Raw genomic sequence first — 15,190 nt, forward strand, 5'->3', positions numbered from 1 at the left:
TTGGTTTTCAGAATGTGTTCTTTATGGAGGTTAAAATGGTGTTGTGATGAGAAAAGAATGACGAAACACAGGCAAATTCCTGTCTTATGTCAGCATCAGTCAAAAGCCTGGGAATGAACAGTGGTAAATGAAGGATTGGTTCTGGAGCCTTGAGGTACATAGAGCTCAGTCCTGCATCCTAACAGAATGCCAAAGTTAGTTGTTGTTGTTGTTGTTGTTGTTGCCAGAGTGTGAAAAGAAGCAGTGATTCCTTTCTCCAGAAGTCTGTGGCCCTTGCAAGTCAAAGTACATGCCATGCTTTCTCATGAATGGCAGCAGCAATCTTTGGGGACAATCTCAAGACCTCCTAACTGAAAAAACCCATGTTTCTAGTTCGAATATGAGGCAGTAATTGCTCATGCAGCCAGGGACAATTCCACATCCCTGCCTATTTGCAGCACTGTTTAAAAACAATCAACTCATCCTTCAAATTTGACCAAACTACAAATGGTATGAGAACTCAGTCGTCTAATAAGGATGTTCATTTTGGCACGCAGCGGCTTACGCATGGCTCACAGATGGCTTCTGTCTCATTTTGTGTAATCCAATCATCCTGCACTACTGCGTCTCACACTTAGTCTCCAGGAGTAATTGAAAAGCTCACGGTGACAATTGTCTCTTCTTCCAGATGTCATCAGTATAAGGAGCACCGCTCTCATCACCTCCTTGAAGTAGGATGTGCGCATGGCTCTCCAGGTCAGAGTTGCTCCAAGCAAGGTAAAGAGACGTTACTTTTTTGCATTGCTTTCGCTGCTGCCTCGCACTCCTGTAAATGAGTATGTTCTATAAATGGCTTCTCTGTCAGTAGGCAACTTGTTTCACTTTTGGCTGGGTACCATGCAGAAAACATTCTGCTATACTGCTTGCATCTTGTGGTAATGGTGGCAATAGTGAGGCGCCTGTGCCCAAGACAGGATTCTAAAACATTTAAACAGTGGCTGTTTAGGAGCATCATTTTACATAGAAGCAATCTCTCCAGAATTAACACCTGTACTTCCACTATCATTTTCTGAAATCTTGACAGTTTGTCCTCAGTCTTTTTTTTTTTTTTTTCCTTTCTTTTTTGCAGAGGGTGGCTTTTATTTTTGTAACTTCTAAAGGACGTGCAAGATTTTAAAGGGACAGCATTGAAGCATTATAAGCTGTAGGGTTGTTAGTTTCTTTTTTCCCCTGAGGCTAGTGTTAATAGTTTTTATTTCAGTATAAAAATACCCCTTTTAAAAAAAATCAAAGAACCTAAAATAAGGAAATATGCATGGCTTCAAAGCAGCCGTGTAAATTCATATAGACTTTGGGACTACAAAGGAGCAGATTAAGGGAATGACACTGGAAAATCAGATTTTTACTTAAAAATTAATTTATGATTATAAGTTAGTGCTACATTCACTTTAGTAAAATATCAACACCATGTGTATTTCCTCAAGTTTTTTTCTGCTCAATGCCCTCATCACCACATACATCATCAGTGAGAAATGTTGAATATGGCAACAGCTAAGAAAAATTTTCTAGGTCAGTGAAAACATTATTTCAAGGAAAATATTTTTTAAGAAACTTGTTTTTAAGAGGATTTAAAAATGGTTCATAAATGGTTCATAATTTATACATAGTTTTGGGATACAACTAGCAATAATAACTTGCTAGAGAGAAAAAAATTAAGAGATAATAACCTTTGTCTTAAGTAGCTTACACAAAGAACAGGGACTCTATATTTAGTCTGGCTTTACACACACACACACACACACACACACACACACACACACACATCACACAAATACACACGTATTCCTTGCAGCAGAAATATGTAGGTAGTTGGTACAGATCTTCAGTCTTTTAGAATACCAGAATTTATGTGTAGAATCGCAGCCCTAGAACATTACACCTTGTGAATATGTTCAATACAGGTAAGTTGATGACAATCTGAATTCTCAGGGCACATCTCTGTGGGTTATGAGTTAACTTTTCTTCAGTCTTTGCTTATCATCAGTATTATCATCACAAGAATTGCTTATATGCTCATAAATTAATAGTAATAGCAAAAGTGACCTTCATCTGAAGATCAGTCCAAGACTCAACAAACATATTGAGTGCACACAGTGTGCCAGGCATTGGGCTAATGACATCCCCCATCTCTATGTGTTAAAAGAGAGAAAAGCTGACATAAGGGAAAGAGTTGTAGCCAAAGCCCATTTAATTAATTTGCTGTCTGGGAAAATAGCACAAAAAAGAAAAAAAAAAAAACTGGGAAGAAAGCCCAGGTATGAGGACTGCTGATTTGTTGTTCAGAATACAGTGTTTTGATGTTCAAAATGCACTTTTCATTCCTACATTAAACTAATGTAAATTTTCCTCTGTAAAATGAATGGATGGAAAGATTTCAGAGGCACAACTCAGTTGGGAATTTCCTTGGACCAGGGAATTTTGTCCTTGGAAGAAGCCCTTTCCACGGGAACTACTATCAGGAGGCTGGATCCTGAGCTATGGACCAACAGCAGATGGTTTGTCTAGGAATTGCCATAAGAACTCAAAGGCAGGCTTTCCACGGAGAAAAGTGACAGGGCAAGGATTGTCTGTTGATCACATGCAGTCCTGGATACTAGGAAGTTTACACATGTTCTGAACACAGAACCCCTGTGAAAGCTTTCCTATGTTTCACAGATAAGTAGAAGAAAAACTCAGAAAGTAACTGACTGATGGCCCGCACCTGCTGGGGAGGACCTAGGAGAGAAACTCCAGCATATCTGACATTAGAGTCCATGTTTTTCATTAATGAACTATGGTTCCCACTGGGCTGGGCTTTCATTATTTTTTTTTTCTTCCTTTCTTCATTAGTATTCGAAATGTGGTTATGGAATATCTACCAAGGAATAAACAGTTACTTGGGGAGCGGAGGAATTAAACATGACTAGATCCACGTCTCAGAGAGGCTGAAGATAGGAGCACCTCCATAAATAAGTGTGTTACTGCACAAATGTGGTCAGATCTGTAAAGCATATGCATAATGTAATGGAAGGAAAGAAGGAAGGAGGGAGGAAGGGAGGGAAGAAGGAGAAAAGGAAAGAAGGAAGGAGGGAAGGAAAAAGAAGGAGGAAGGAGAGAGAAAGTGGAGGAGGAAGGAGGAAGGGAGGAGAGAAGGAGGGAGAGAGAAAGGGAGAGAGAAAAAGGAAAAAAAGGGAAAGACTGATTTTGTGCTGGAGTGGGGGATGGAGTGGGAAGATGGCAATGAACCAGACCTTGAGAATGTACAACTATTTGCTCTAAGAGTAAAGCTATTGTAGGCAACAGGAGCATTCTGCTCTGCAAAATCACATAGGGGCCTCCAGTTTCTGTAGGATAAATGGAGAAGGTTGTTATAAAAGGAACAGGCTCAGATTTCACAGGGGAATTCCCCTAAACTTTCGAAGTTCACACACTCCCAATGCTACTTAAAGTGTTTCTGAGTATCGAAAAAGAAAAAAAAAAAAAACAAAAAAACAAGACATTTTAACAGAACAGAAATTAAAGAGCACAAAAAATAAAGATTGATCTCACTCATGAGTGTAAGGGTAAAAATCTAAATAAACATATAAGCAAACAGAATCTAAGAAGACATCATACAAATAAAGCATCATGGCCAAATTATATTTATCCTAAATATGTAAAGATGGTTTAGTATTAGGTAATCTACTAGCATAATTAACCATATATATAAAATTTAAGTAGAAAATCATATGGTCATCTTCATAGATGATTAAATGGTCTTTGACTAAAATTGACAGTCATTCTTTGTTACAATACTCAATAAAGTAGGAACTGATTTTTTTCTTTAGTATTAAAGAAGATTGGTAAACACAAACACACACACACACACACACAGTCCTAAAGTGGGTATATTACTCAGTGGAGAAAACCAGGAACAGTCTCAGAAAGGCAAAGAAACAGGCAAGGATATAAATTAAATCCACTATTATTTTAAAATATACTGGAGATACCAGTCAATCCAATTAGACCATAATAAACAAAACAGCCACAAGAATTGGAACTGAAATGAAACTAACTCTTTTTTATAGATATATGTAAAATTAAGCCAAAAAAGCCAATCCCCTAAAACCAAAGTTTGAATGTTCTTTTTGATATGTGAATGCTAACACATAACAAGGTGGGTTAGGGAAGAACAGGAGCTTAGTAGATTAGACAAAGGGAATGAAGGGAAGGGAAGGGGAACAGGAATAGGAAAGACAATGGAATGAATCTGACTTAACTTTCTTATGTACATATATAAATATAACAGTGAATTTTCACATCATGTACACGAGACTGGGATCCTAATTAGAATAAGATGTACTCCATGTTTGTATGAATATATCAAAATATACTTTACTGTCATGTATAACTAAAAAGAACAAACAAAAAAATTCTGATTTTTGGCTGGGTACAGTGGCACACACCTATAATCTCAGTGACTTGGGAGGCTGAGGCAGGAGGATCACAAGTTTGATGCTAGTAAGAGCAACCTAGGGAGACCCTGTCTCAAAATAAAAAATAAAAAGAGCTAGGAGTGTGGCTCAGTGGTAAAGCACCCCTGGGTTCAGTCCCCAGTCCCAGCCCCTGAATCATGAGGAATGTATCTCATTCTTTTAAAATTTTATTTTTGTGTGTATTTTATAATGTGATCCCACGGTAGTATGGTAATATATTCATATCACATTTACATGCATCATTTATAAATTAACTAGTACATATTTATTAGGGTGTATGTTCAAAAAATTTACTACTGTGAAGATACATTTAAAATTTTTGTAAAATACATATTGAGTTCTAAAAAAAGGTAATCCTGTGATTTGGCAGCAGCTAAATTTGGTATAACATAAAATAAATCTTAAATAAAGATAACTATTTTGGAAAAAAAAGAAAATCAATGAAAATGCTAACACAAACAATAAAACATTTCAGTATGTTAATTAGATATGAACTTAAAATACAAAATTCAGTTGACTTGCTAGACACAAATGGTAGCTAGTTAGATGATGTTAGGAAAGGTAAAACTTAGTACCAAGAAGGTAATTTAATAATAAACTTAACAGGAAGTATATGAAAGCTGTATGAGAAAAGATTAAAGAATGCCCGATTGATACAAAAGTAGACTTAAATAGAGTTGGAGATTTTTCTTGGTTTTAGATTGTATGAGTAAACATTATAAAGCTGTCACTTATTCCTATCTTAGTAGTGAATTTAGCATAATCACACACAAAAAAAACATAATTGTTTTATGAAGCCATTGCAGTAGATTTTGAAGTTTACATATACTTGTGAGAACCCTAAAACAAAGAGATGAGAGGGGACTAGCATTTTCAATTATTTAAAAAATAACTCTGTTGAGGTATAAATTTAAAACATGGAACAAGTTTAATGTGTACAATTTGATGAATATGGACAGATGCAAACTCTTGTGAAACCATCATCATAATCAAGGTATTAGACATACTCATCACCCCCTAAGTTGTCCTTGGGCCTCTTTGTCAGTCTGCGCATGTGTGGTAAGAATACTTAACCTGAGCTCAACCTCTTAACACATGCCTTGTCAGGTATTAAAACATACTATAAGCCAGCTGCAGTGGCACAAGCTCAGCAGCTCAGGAACCTGAGGCAGAAGGAGGCAGAAGGATGGTGTGTTCAAAGTCAGCCTCAGCGACTTAGCGAGGCCTTAACTCAGCAAGACCCTGTCTCAAAATAAAAAGTACACCAAAAAAAGGGCTAGGGATGTGGCTCCATGATTGAGTGCCCCTGGATTCAATCCCTGGTACCAAAAATAAACGAACGAATAAAAAACATAGTATAAAGCTTCTACAACTAACACAGTGTGGTATAGATTCATGAATCATAGAAAGAGAACAGGAGAAATTAGAGAATAGGAACAGACAAAAATGCATAAAGAAATATAAAAAAAAAAAGGTACAGCTCCCTGGGAATGTCAGGTTGCCACAGAAAGCAAGCCATTGATGAGGCCATGTCAAAGGAACACAGGTGGTGTCTTGAAAGTTTTCCAACTGGTCAAATTTGGAACCATTTTCTCATCAATAAGAATCATGATTTTTGTGGTTTATTTTGTGTTTTTCAGTGTTGGGGATTGAACTCAGGGCCTCATGCATGCTAAGCAAGTGTTCTACCAATGAGCTACACTCCCAGTCCCAAAGGTCATGATACCAATGGATTATGATACATTATGATACAAAAAATAATGGATAGGTTATCAAAAATAAATGAATAAATAACAAACGTATAAATTAATACCTAAATCAAGAGTAAAAGAGGAAATCTTTTAATGGAAGAATGGCTACTGAAAAGTAGAAAAAAGTGAAATGATGAAGTCATCAGTCTGCATCATCAATGTAAATAATTGATTCAGACAAGATCTGTTAATGGATGCTAAAAGCATTGGGCAAAATGTTTCAGGGGAACAGGACATTCACTAAATCTCAAGTACGACATCAGTAATTAATAGTACAAAATACAAAGATCTGATAGACATCACTTTTTTTTTCTATGTAGGATCAAATTTAATTTTCAAAAACATTCAACAGGGAAAAGTCACATGGTCACAGATTGATGTTATGTTGGGGAACAGAATATCTTATTCCATCCTTTTACTGACCTTCCCACAACACATCTCTACCAGGTACCTTTCATTTATAAGAAAATACATCACTTTTATCACTTTTATCAAAGGATCAAACTGACCATCACTAATAACAAAACAAAGTCATATTATGCATCTCCTTATGAGAAGCAATGGGAGATACACAATTTTACCTTTGTAGAATTCTTCCCCAAAGAATCTAATTATGAGGAAACTATCAGAAAAATTTCAAGTTACACAGTACAGATATGACAGCAGAATGCAACACAGGAAAATTTGGTTCCAGGATTCTCGGATTTTGAAGATAACTGAGGAAATTTGAATATGGACTCTGTAGCAGTTATATTTCATATCCATATAAAATTTCCTGTGGTTGTTTTCTAGGAAATTGGACTTGCTTTTGTGAGACTTTGTGGGAAACAAAAGTTTCGTCTTCATTTTCTGCCACTAAAAAACAAATGTGTTACGATCTCACATTAACTTTACATATTATACCTAGTCATATTCTTGCAAAGACTTTTATTAAATTATATATCTTTTAAAAGGGAAACAAATGAATATTAATATAAAAATCCGATCTACTTTGGAAATACATTTTTGTGTGAAGTACAAAATACTTTATCATAATATAGTGTAAAATATGTGTACATAAATTAATGTTAATCTATACCCCAGGAGCTGTTGATTAACATCTAAAGTACCCTTATTAGGAATTCATACTTGACTAGGTTCTCAGGCAGTTCAAAAAATATTATTGAAAAGTATACTAAAGACTTTGTTAATGAACATCAGAAACAAGTTATATTTTTCACTGAAGAAATTAATTTTGTTCCAAACATGAAAAATTGATCAGGTCTCTTATATGAACAAATTACAAGAATTTGGAAAGTCCAGTAACTTAAATACCATTAGAGAAGATTCCGAGATCTCAAACTCCATGCTCTTGGGCTATTCCTCAACTTTATGGAAAAAATGTGTCAGTCATCTTGCCAGGATGTTTGATGCTGACTTTAGGGAAGATAGTTGTCAAAGTGGTACAGGTCAGAAACGGGGACTTCACTAAGTTTTTAAGAGCAGTTTGTACAAATATTTTTGTCTGTTTGCTAATAATTTGCATTTGGTACAATTTTAAGTAGGACTCGCTATTATTATAACATAAAATAAAATACCTAGTCTTTCTCTTTCTTGGATTAAAACTTACAAAATACATAAAAGAGGGAAAGGCATAGCCATAATTTCAACCTTTAAAAACAAACACCATTAAGACACATCTTTTTAGATACCAAAGTAAGGGGAGGGAGGTAAAGTTCCCATTTGATTCTGGTTTTTGAAAGCTAAATATGTTGAACAGAAGAATCTGATAATTAATAGTAGTTTAACTTGGGTTTATTTTAATAAAGAGACCAGTAGTGAGTATTGAGGTTATGAATTATTTTTATTGTTTTATTTCATGTTTTATACTTTTTACATTCTTAACTTTTATTGAATGCTTTGAGAATTGAATTAATGAACTTATATTATTTTGAGACTTTAGAAAATCAAAGAGGCAATTAGTTCTCTAAGGTATTTTAGACTTTTTTGAACTTTACAGGTTGGGGAAGAAATTTCAAAGTCCCGAATTGACTGGAAATGACTAATCAGTAGCTGAAAACAGGAATATTTATTTCACTTTCCCCCTCACTTCCCAGAGCTACTTCAACCTTCATGACCAATTCAATCATATTAGTTTTAATGAACCAAATATCTGAACTTGTTTTTCTGATGTTTGTCTTATTCATAGTTTAACAGCACCAAATATAACAGAAAACTGGTCTGTTATTCTGGCTCTTTCTGAGATTTTCTGAGTACTGTTCCTTACCTTAGCACTTTCAAAGGAGTATCTTTTGCTTTGGTCACCATGTCTTGTATCTGATGAACTCTGATATGGAGACCCACCTGTTTGCTTTACAGAAGTATATTTGACTCAAAGGCAGCCATCCATGATCCTGTCAACTGCCCACTAGCACCTGTTAATAGAACTCCATCTAACATGGTATCAAATACCAGATAGTGATTGGTTTATTCAATGAAATTCTCTCTTCTTGTGCATTTGCATAAGAGAAAGAGTTGGTCAATTTGTAGTAGAGTTGGAAGGAAAGACAAACAGAAAATCTGAGACTGGAAAAATTCAGTCCTAGCATGAAAGATTATTGCAATCGCCCCTAGGTCACCAGCACCACTATGCACCTAACCATTGAGTTATTGTGAATCTTGAATGGTGGCAGAGTGAAGCTGAGTGGCTGCTGAGACAGTTGTCTTAATGGATTCTGAAATTTTCTATTATCTCCATTGAGGTAGAGTGAATTTTGTATTCCCTACAACTTAAAAGAGTCTAATGAACACATTGAAATTTGAAAGATAATTTAAAATACTAGCCCTACGAACAATATTTATGCAACTTTCAGCACATGCCATAGTTGTAGATAGAATGACTAAATCTTTAATTTTTTAAAAAATTGTAAAATTTTCTTTGTCCTAATTAATTGTACATGACAGTAGAATGCTTTCATACATTTTGATAGATCATACATAAATCTGAGAGTGTAATCTCTCATTTTTCTGATTATAAGTATTGCAAGATCACATTGTCATGCATGTACATGAGAATGAGGATAATCTTTCCCTGCAGAATTTTAAATGTGCTCTACATGGAATCCATGTAATTAGAGTTGGAATTATCCTGTAAGATTTGAGATTCTTAATCTAGGATCCATGGATGGGCCTTACAGTTTCTCTGAAAACACTGAAATTGCACACTGTGTATTTGTGAGTATATGAATTTTTCTACCCATTCCACATTTTACATTTAATATGCAAAAAGAAAATGAGCAAGAAAGGGTTAAAAACACCAGATAAAAACATTACTCAGAAAATCTTGCCCAAAGTCATGCAAGCTTTAACTACTAAGGAGTCGGTTTCTCTCTCTTTCACTACAAAATTGAAAGCATGATTTCACCCCGTAAAGATCATTAAGATTTTTCTATTTCCTACCAGAAATACATATTTTTGGATTCAGAACCACAGTTTTAAAATGCAGATTAATATATTGCTAATATATTGCTTTCTCACAGACTTGAATCAAATTCTACTAATACCAGCAGTCTACAACCATGTCTTACTTCATTTTTCAGAACAAGTTATTCAATTTCTGAAAGGAAAAGTATCTTGTCTAATTTAATAGGAGAGCAAGGGTGTCCCATTTTTGTTTTAACATGCATTTCTTTATTTGTAGTAAAATAAAATATTATATTTGTTCATTTCAATAGGAAATTTGTGGCTTTCCTTTTTAGTTTAGAACTCCAATATCCCAACCATCCATACAATTCTCATACAGAAATTCTGCCTCAGAGAGTAACTCTAGAGAAGCCTGTTCCTGTTTATCACCCAGACTAGTTCCTAGGTCCTCAGTAGGTCTTTGTATTGTAGTCAATGAGAGATTTGTTAAAATGTAGATACCAGGGTTAAGAGTAATAAAGTTTGAGAAGCTCTCAAATGATATTTAGACTGATCCTAAATATGAAGTGTATGAACTATTATGAGTTTTGCAAGAGCCTAAATCTTTATGAAGTCAAGTTATCTCTTCTTGATGAGGTCATTTGCCCTTATAATCAGAATCACAAAGTTTACTTTCTATCGAGAGTCAATAAACCCGATATAATACTGCAATACTTCTTTTAATGATTGGCTTTGTGAAAATGACTTAATTTCTCTAAGCCTCTGTTTCTACATTAACAAAGAGGGCATTATAATCTTAGTCTGTGAATTTGTTTTGAAGGGTGTTCTAATCTACACCAGTATACTTTAAATGTTCATATAAATATAGGATATACTTGCCTTTTCTCATTATTTACCGTGTGATTTTTTTAAATCTTAATTTACTTCTTCCTTTGTATCCTAAAAAAGACTGAAACAGTTTTGAAAAGAATGTTAATATTTGCTAATTTTGTGGTAATTATTACACCAATTTTGTGGTGATTATATAAAAGATTGCTTTTATATGGGGTGGTATTAGGTGTGGCTGGGGCTCTGACCAATCATAAGAGCTACTGCTAAAAGAGCTAGAATGTCCTGGAAGGTCATGCTTCTTTCAGTTCTTGAACTATGCTGAGTCATTCAACTTATTTTTACTGAATATCTCCAGGAACTACACAAGACACTACACCGGTATCAGTGAGCCGAAGGCACATACCTCTTCCCTTCCAATCCCTTCTAAGATACAATTAGACCCTGTATTTGTAGCCATTATTTGAAGAACCATAAAACAATATGTGCAAGACATCACAATTTACATTATTAAATGCCACAAGAGTGATAAATGAAGAGATCTCCAGAAGAATGGAACGAATATAAACCTTTCCTTTTTGAATTATTCCCAATCAAGTCAGCTTAGAAACTGAAAAGACAGTTGAGTGAATCATGCCAACTGAAGTATTCCAGGTCCTCTGAAGCTCTGAATCCTCAGGGATGTCACCTGCCCATACTCCTACTCATTCTGGGTCCCAGTCTAGCCCTTACAAAGATACTGTTCTTGGTTGGAGGAGGTTCTGAAACTGCAAACTAATCAACTTTTCCTCTATTTGTGTAGATTTGGTCTTTTCTTAATTTCAAGCCCACTGCCAACATCATTCTTAATGGAGAAAAACTGAAAGCATTCCCTTTAAAAACTGGAACAAGACAGGGATGCCCTCTTTTACCACTTCTATTCAACATTGTCCTGGAAATACTAGCCAGAGCAACTAGACAGACTAAAGAAATTAAAGGGATACAAATAGGAAAAGAGGAACTCAAGCTGTCACTATTTGCTGATGACATGGTTCTCTATTTAGAGGATCCAAAAAACTCCACCAGAAAACTTCTAGACCTCATAAATGAATTCAGCAAAATAGCAGTATATAAAATCAACATGCATAAATCTAAAGCATTTTTATACATAAGCGATGAAACATCTGAAAGGAAAATGAGGAAAACAACTCCATTTGCAATAGCCTCAAAAAAAAAAAAAAAACAAAAAAAAACAAAAAAAAAACTTGGGAATCAATCTAACCAAAGAGGTGAAAGATCTCTACAATGAAAACTACAAAACACTGAAGAAAGAAATTGAGAAGAACTTAGAAGATGGAATGATTTCCCATGTTCTTGGATAGGCAGAATTAATATTATCAAAATGGTCATATATCCAAAGTCACTATCCAGATTTAAAACAATTCCAATTAAAATCCCTGTAATATTCCTCATAGAAGCAGAAAAAGCAATCATGAAATTCATCTAGAAGAACAAAAGACCCAGAATAGCCAAAGCAATCCTGGACAGGAAGAGAGATGCAGGAGGTATCACTATACCAGACCTTAAACTCTACTATAGAGCAAAAGTAACAAAAAAGGCATGGTACTGGCATGAAAACAGACAGGTAGATCAATGGTACAGGATAGAAGACACAGAGACATATCCACATAAGTACAGTAACCTCATTAAAAATTCTTTATTGTTTAGGGCAGTAGAAGGAAGGCTGGCATCAAAATATTTTTGATCAAAAGAGATGACAATGTAAAGACCAGTTGTAGCTGACAATTTTGGGAAAGCAACTTGTAAAGCATTTGTCATATCTTAAATACGCATAAGTTGCAGACTTGTGCATGTTTATTCCACTTTCAGAATAGTTTTGTAACTGTGCACAAACAAGAATGAGTGGAAGCTTTTTTAAAAAGAAATTGCATTTATAATGATCTTTATGAGAATATAATAAATCTTTGGTTACCATTAATTACTCCCCATAGCCAGACTAATGAGGACTATATTAGGAAGAAAAGAGAATTAGAGAGTTCCCAATAGAGAATAAGAAGTCAGGAAAACTTCTGAAGTTAGTGAGGTGTCAGCTGAGACCTATAATGATGAGTGGGAGTTAGCCTTCCAAAGAAAGGAGCATTAGTTCTAGACAGGAGGAGTGGCAATGACCTTTCCCAGGAATAGAAAGTACTTAAGCATGACTGGCATGCCAAAAAGGAGGGCAAACACAAAGCAAGCAGCAGAACCCAGGAATGACCTTCATCTGCATACAGATACTACTGTGAAATGTTTTTCTGTCTTTCTTTTCCACCAGTTCTTCTGTTAGAGGTGACATTGTCTTGGAAGATTAGGTTTGCTGCAGAAAGAAGGCAATGAAAAGGAACGTTCGGAGTTGGGGGTATTTGCTTTTTTTGGCTTCCAAAGTGTGTTCCAGCAGTAGACTGACAAGCAGAGACCAGAGAGAGTTTGGCTCCCCTCCACAGGACTCTAGCTGAGGGGCAGCAGATCTGGAAGGAGAGAAGAGGGAGAAGATGAGGTGGTAGCAGAGGGAAAAGTGTGAGATGGAGTTGCAAGGGTGGGATGCACAGAGAAGAGCAAAGTCCATAGAGAAAGACCACCCAGAACTCTATCACTGGCTCCAGAGGGCCAAAAGGAAGACGAGTTCCAGGATGGAGACGAATCCTTCACAGATCTCCACTGTTGTGCTATGTGGCCATGGAAGGCAGGTTCCTGTTGCCTGGTAGGCGTAGCCAAGGGCCTCCTCGTTGCCCTTGTATGGTCCAACAGAACAACATGCCCTCTGGTCCCTGACACTTTACCGAAAACTTGGAACTGCCCAGTTATCCTCCTCCCTCACTCCCACCTCGTTTCAATGGCCCAGAACACTTGCAATGCCCTGAAATCATGTGCCCTGGGCACAGAAGCACTGGCAAGTTTTCTTATTACAAATATGGATCACAATTCCTATCTGGCAGCATTGTTGTGAGGATGAAAGGGGACAAGGTTTACGAAGTGGAGAACTTGGCAATTTGTGTGCATAGGCCCTAAACAAGTTACCCCTTATCCTATTTCTCATTAATAAAGCCACATTTTAAAGTTTGTAAAACAACAACAACAACAATGGCACATGCATATAATCCTGTAATCCTTAGTGAGACCCATGAAGAAGAAGAAGAAGAAGAAGAGGAGGAGGAGGAGGAGGAGGAGGAGGAGGAGGAGGAGGAGGAGGAGGAGGAGGGAGAAGAAGATCAAAAAGATAGTCAGTGTTTAAAGAAATTAAGAGTATTTTAAAAATGAAAAAAGTAAAATGTGCACAATTAAAATAAAACAACATAATGAATTCCTATTAACTGTCACCTACCCTCACAATTATTAATTCATGTTCAATTTTATTTCCACCTTTATTCCAGCTTTTTATTTTGAAGCTAATCCAGAGTTGAAGGACTTTAAAACCACACACACACCACAATTATCACACCTTAAAAACTTAGCGATAATTCTTTAGTATCATTAAATATCCAGTCAAGTTTAAATAGCCAAATGTCTCATAAATGTCATAATTTTTTTACAGTTTGTTTGGTCCAGGATCCAAATATCTATCTGAAAGAACAATAAAAATTTTGGCAGTACATGAATATCTAGATTGCTATGAATTCTGATTCACATATATTTGGATTTTCTTAGAGTGCCATAATGATATTCATATCATAATGAAGTCATGTGTTCAGTCATTTGGACAGCATTACTAAATGTCTTTCCTTTGGTAACTGATACAATTTTTTCTCTAATCTCAATTCTGCCACTAAATAAAAGTATACCATTGGACCATTAACTCAACCTAAATTGTAGTTTCTGAAATCCTATTAAAAAGAATGTGTTGTAATAGAATTGATTGTTTTACTTTCCGAGTGGGAGGCAAGCCAGCACAAGGTTAAGAAGAGGGCTGACATCCAGGCCACATGAACTGGAATAAGTTTGTTAACTTCTCTCTTCCTTGGTTTCTGAATCTATGAAATGCAGACAATAGTCAACCAAACCTAGAAAAAAACCAAAGTTTTTTTTTTTTTTTTTTAAGTGTATGTACATAGTAGTAGGGTATAGAGAAGGCTGAATAGATTAAGAAAATGTGAGTCCAAGGATTGTTAAATAGTAATCCCTCAATAAACAGTCAATATAATTAGACTGTAGACTGTTGGGAGCAGAAGATGAGGGGTCAGCAGAGCTTAGATCTGTTATCCAATATGTTCTTCACTAGCCACACGGGGCAACTGAACTCTTGAAATATGGCTCATCCAAACTGAGCTGTGTTATAGTAAAATGCACTCCAGATCTCTAAGACACAGTATGACAAAAGATGGAAAACATCTCATTAACAATTGTTAGTTTTTAGTACATGTTGAAATTATTATATTCTGGATATATTGGGTTAAATAAGTATCAATTTCATTTAGGAATGTGGTTACTAGAAAATTTAAAATTATATATATGGCTTGCATTATATTTCCTTCAGAGAGCCCTGGGTTAGATCAGAAATTGCCATTTCTACCATTCAAAACTGATCTTACTCTTTTTCCTACTGTTCATCTAGTCAAGCAGGTTGGGACATATAATCAATGACCCCCCGTCCCTTAACACGGGCCACTTGTCAGCTGTTTCCTTAGTCGCTCACGCATCTGTCCTCTTTTCCAGCTCCCCTGCTTGCCCAGGTTATTAAAA

General features: G+C 35.7%; 1 protein-coding gene across 2 annotated transcripts in view; it reads left to right on the plus strand.

Moving 5' to 3' along the window:
- The first annotated feature begins 622 nt into the window (after positions 1-622).
- Positions 623-15,190, plus strand: part of TMEM244 (transmembrane protein 244) — a 34,595-nt gene continuing 20,027 nt past the window's right edge. For both annotated transcript variants that reach the window (XM_079146727.1, XM_079146728.1), the window contains exon 1: positions 623-756. In XM_079146727.1, the coding sequence (XP_079002853.1) occupies positions 724-756 (33 nt within the window). In that variant the 5' untranslated portion in view covers positions 623-723. The remainder of the gene's footprint in view (positions 757-15,190) is intronic.

This window comes from Sciurus vulgaris (genome assembly GCF_902686455.1).
Source record: "Sciurus vulgaris genome assembly, chromosome: 7".
Taxonomy (NCBI): Eukaryota; Metazoa; Chordata; class Mammalia; order Rodentia; family Sciuridae; genus Sciurus; species Sciurus vulgaris.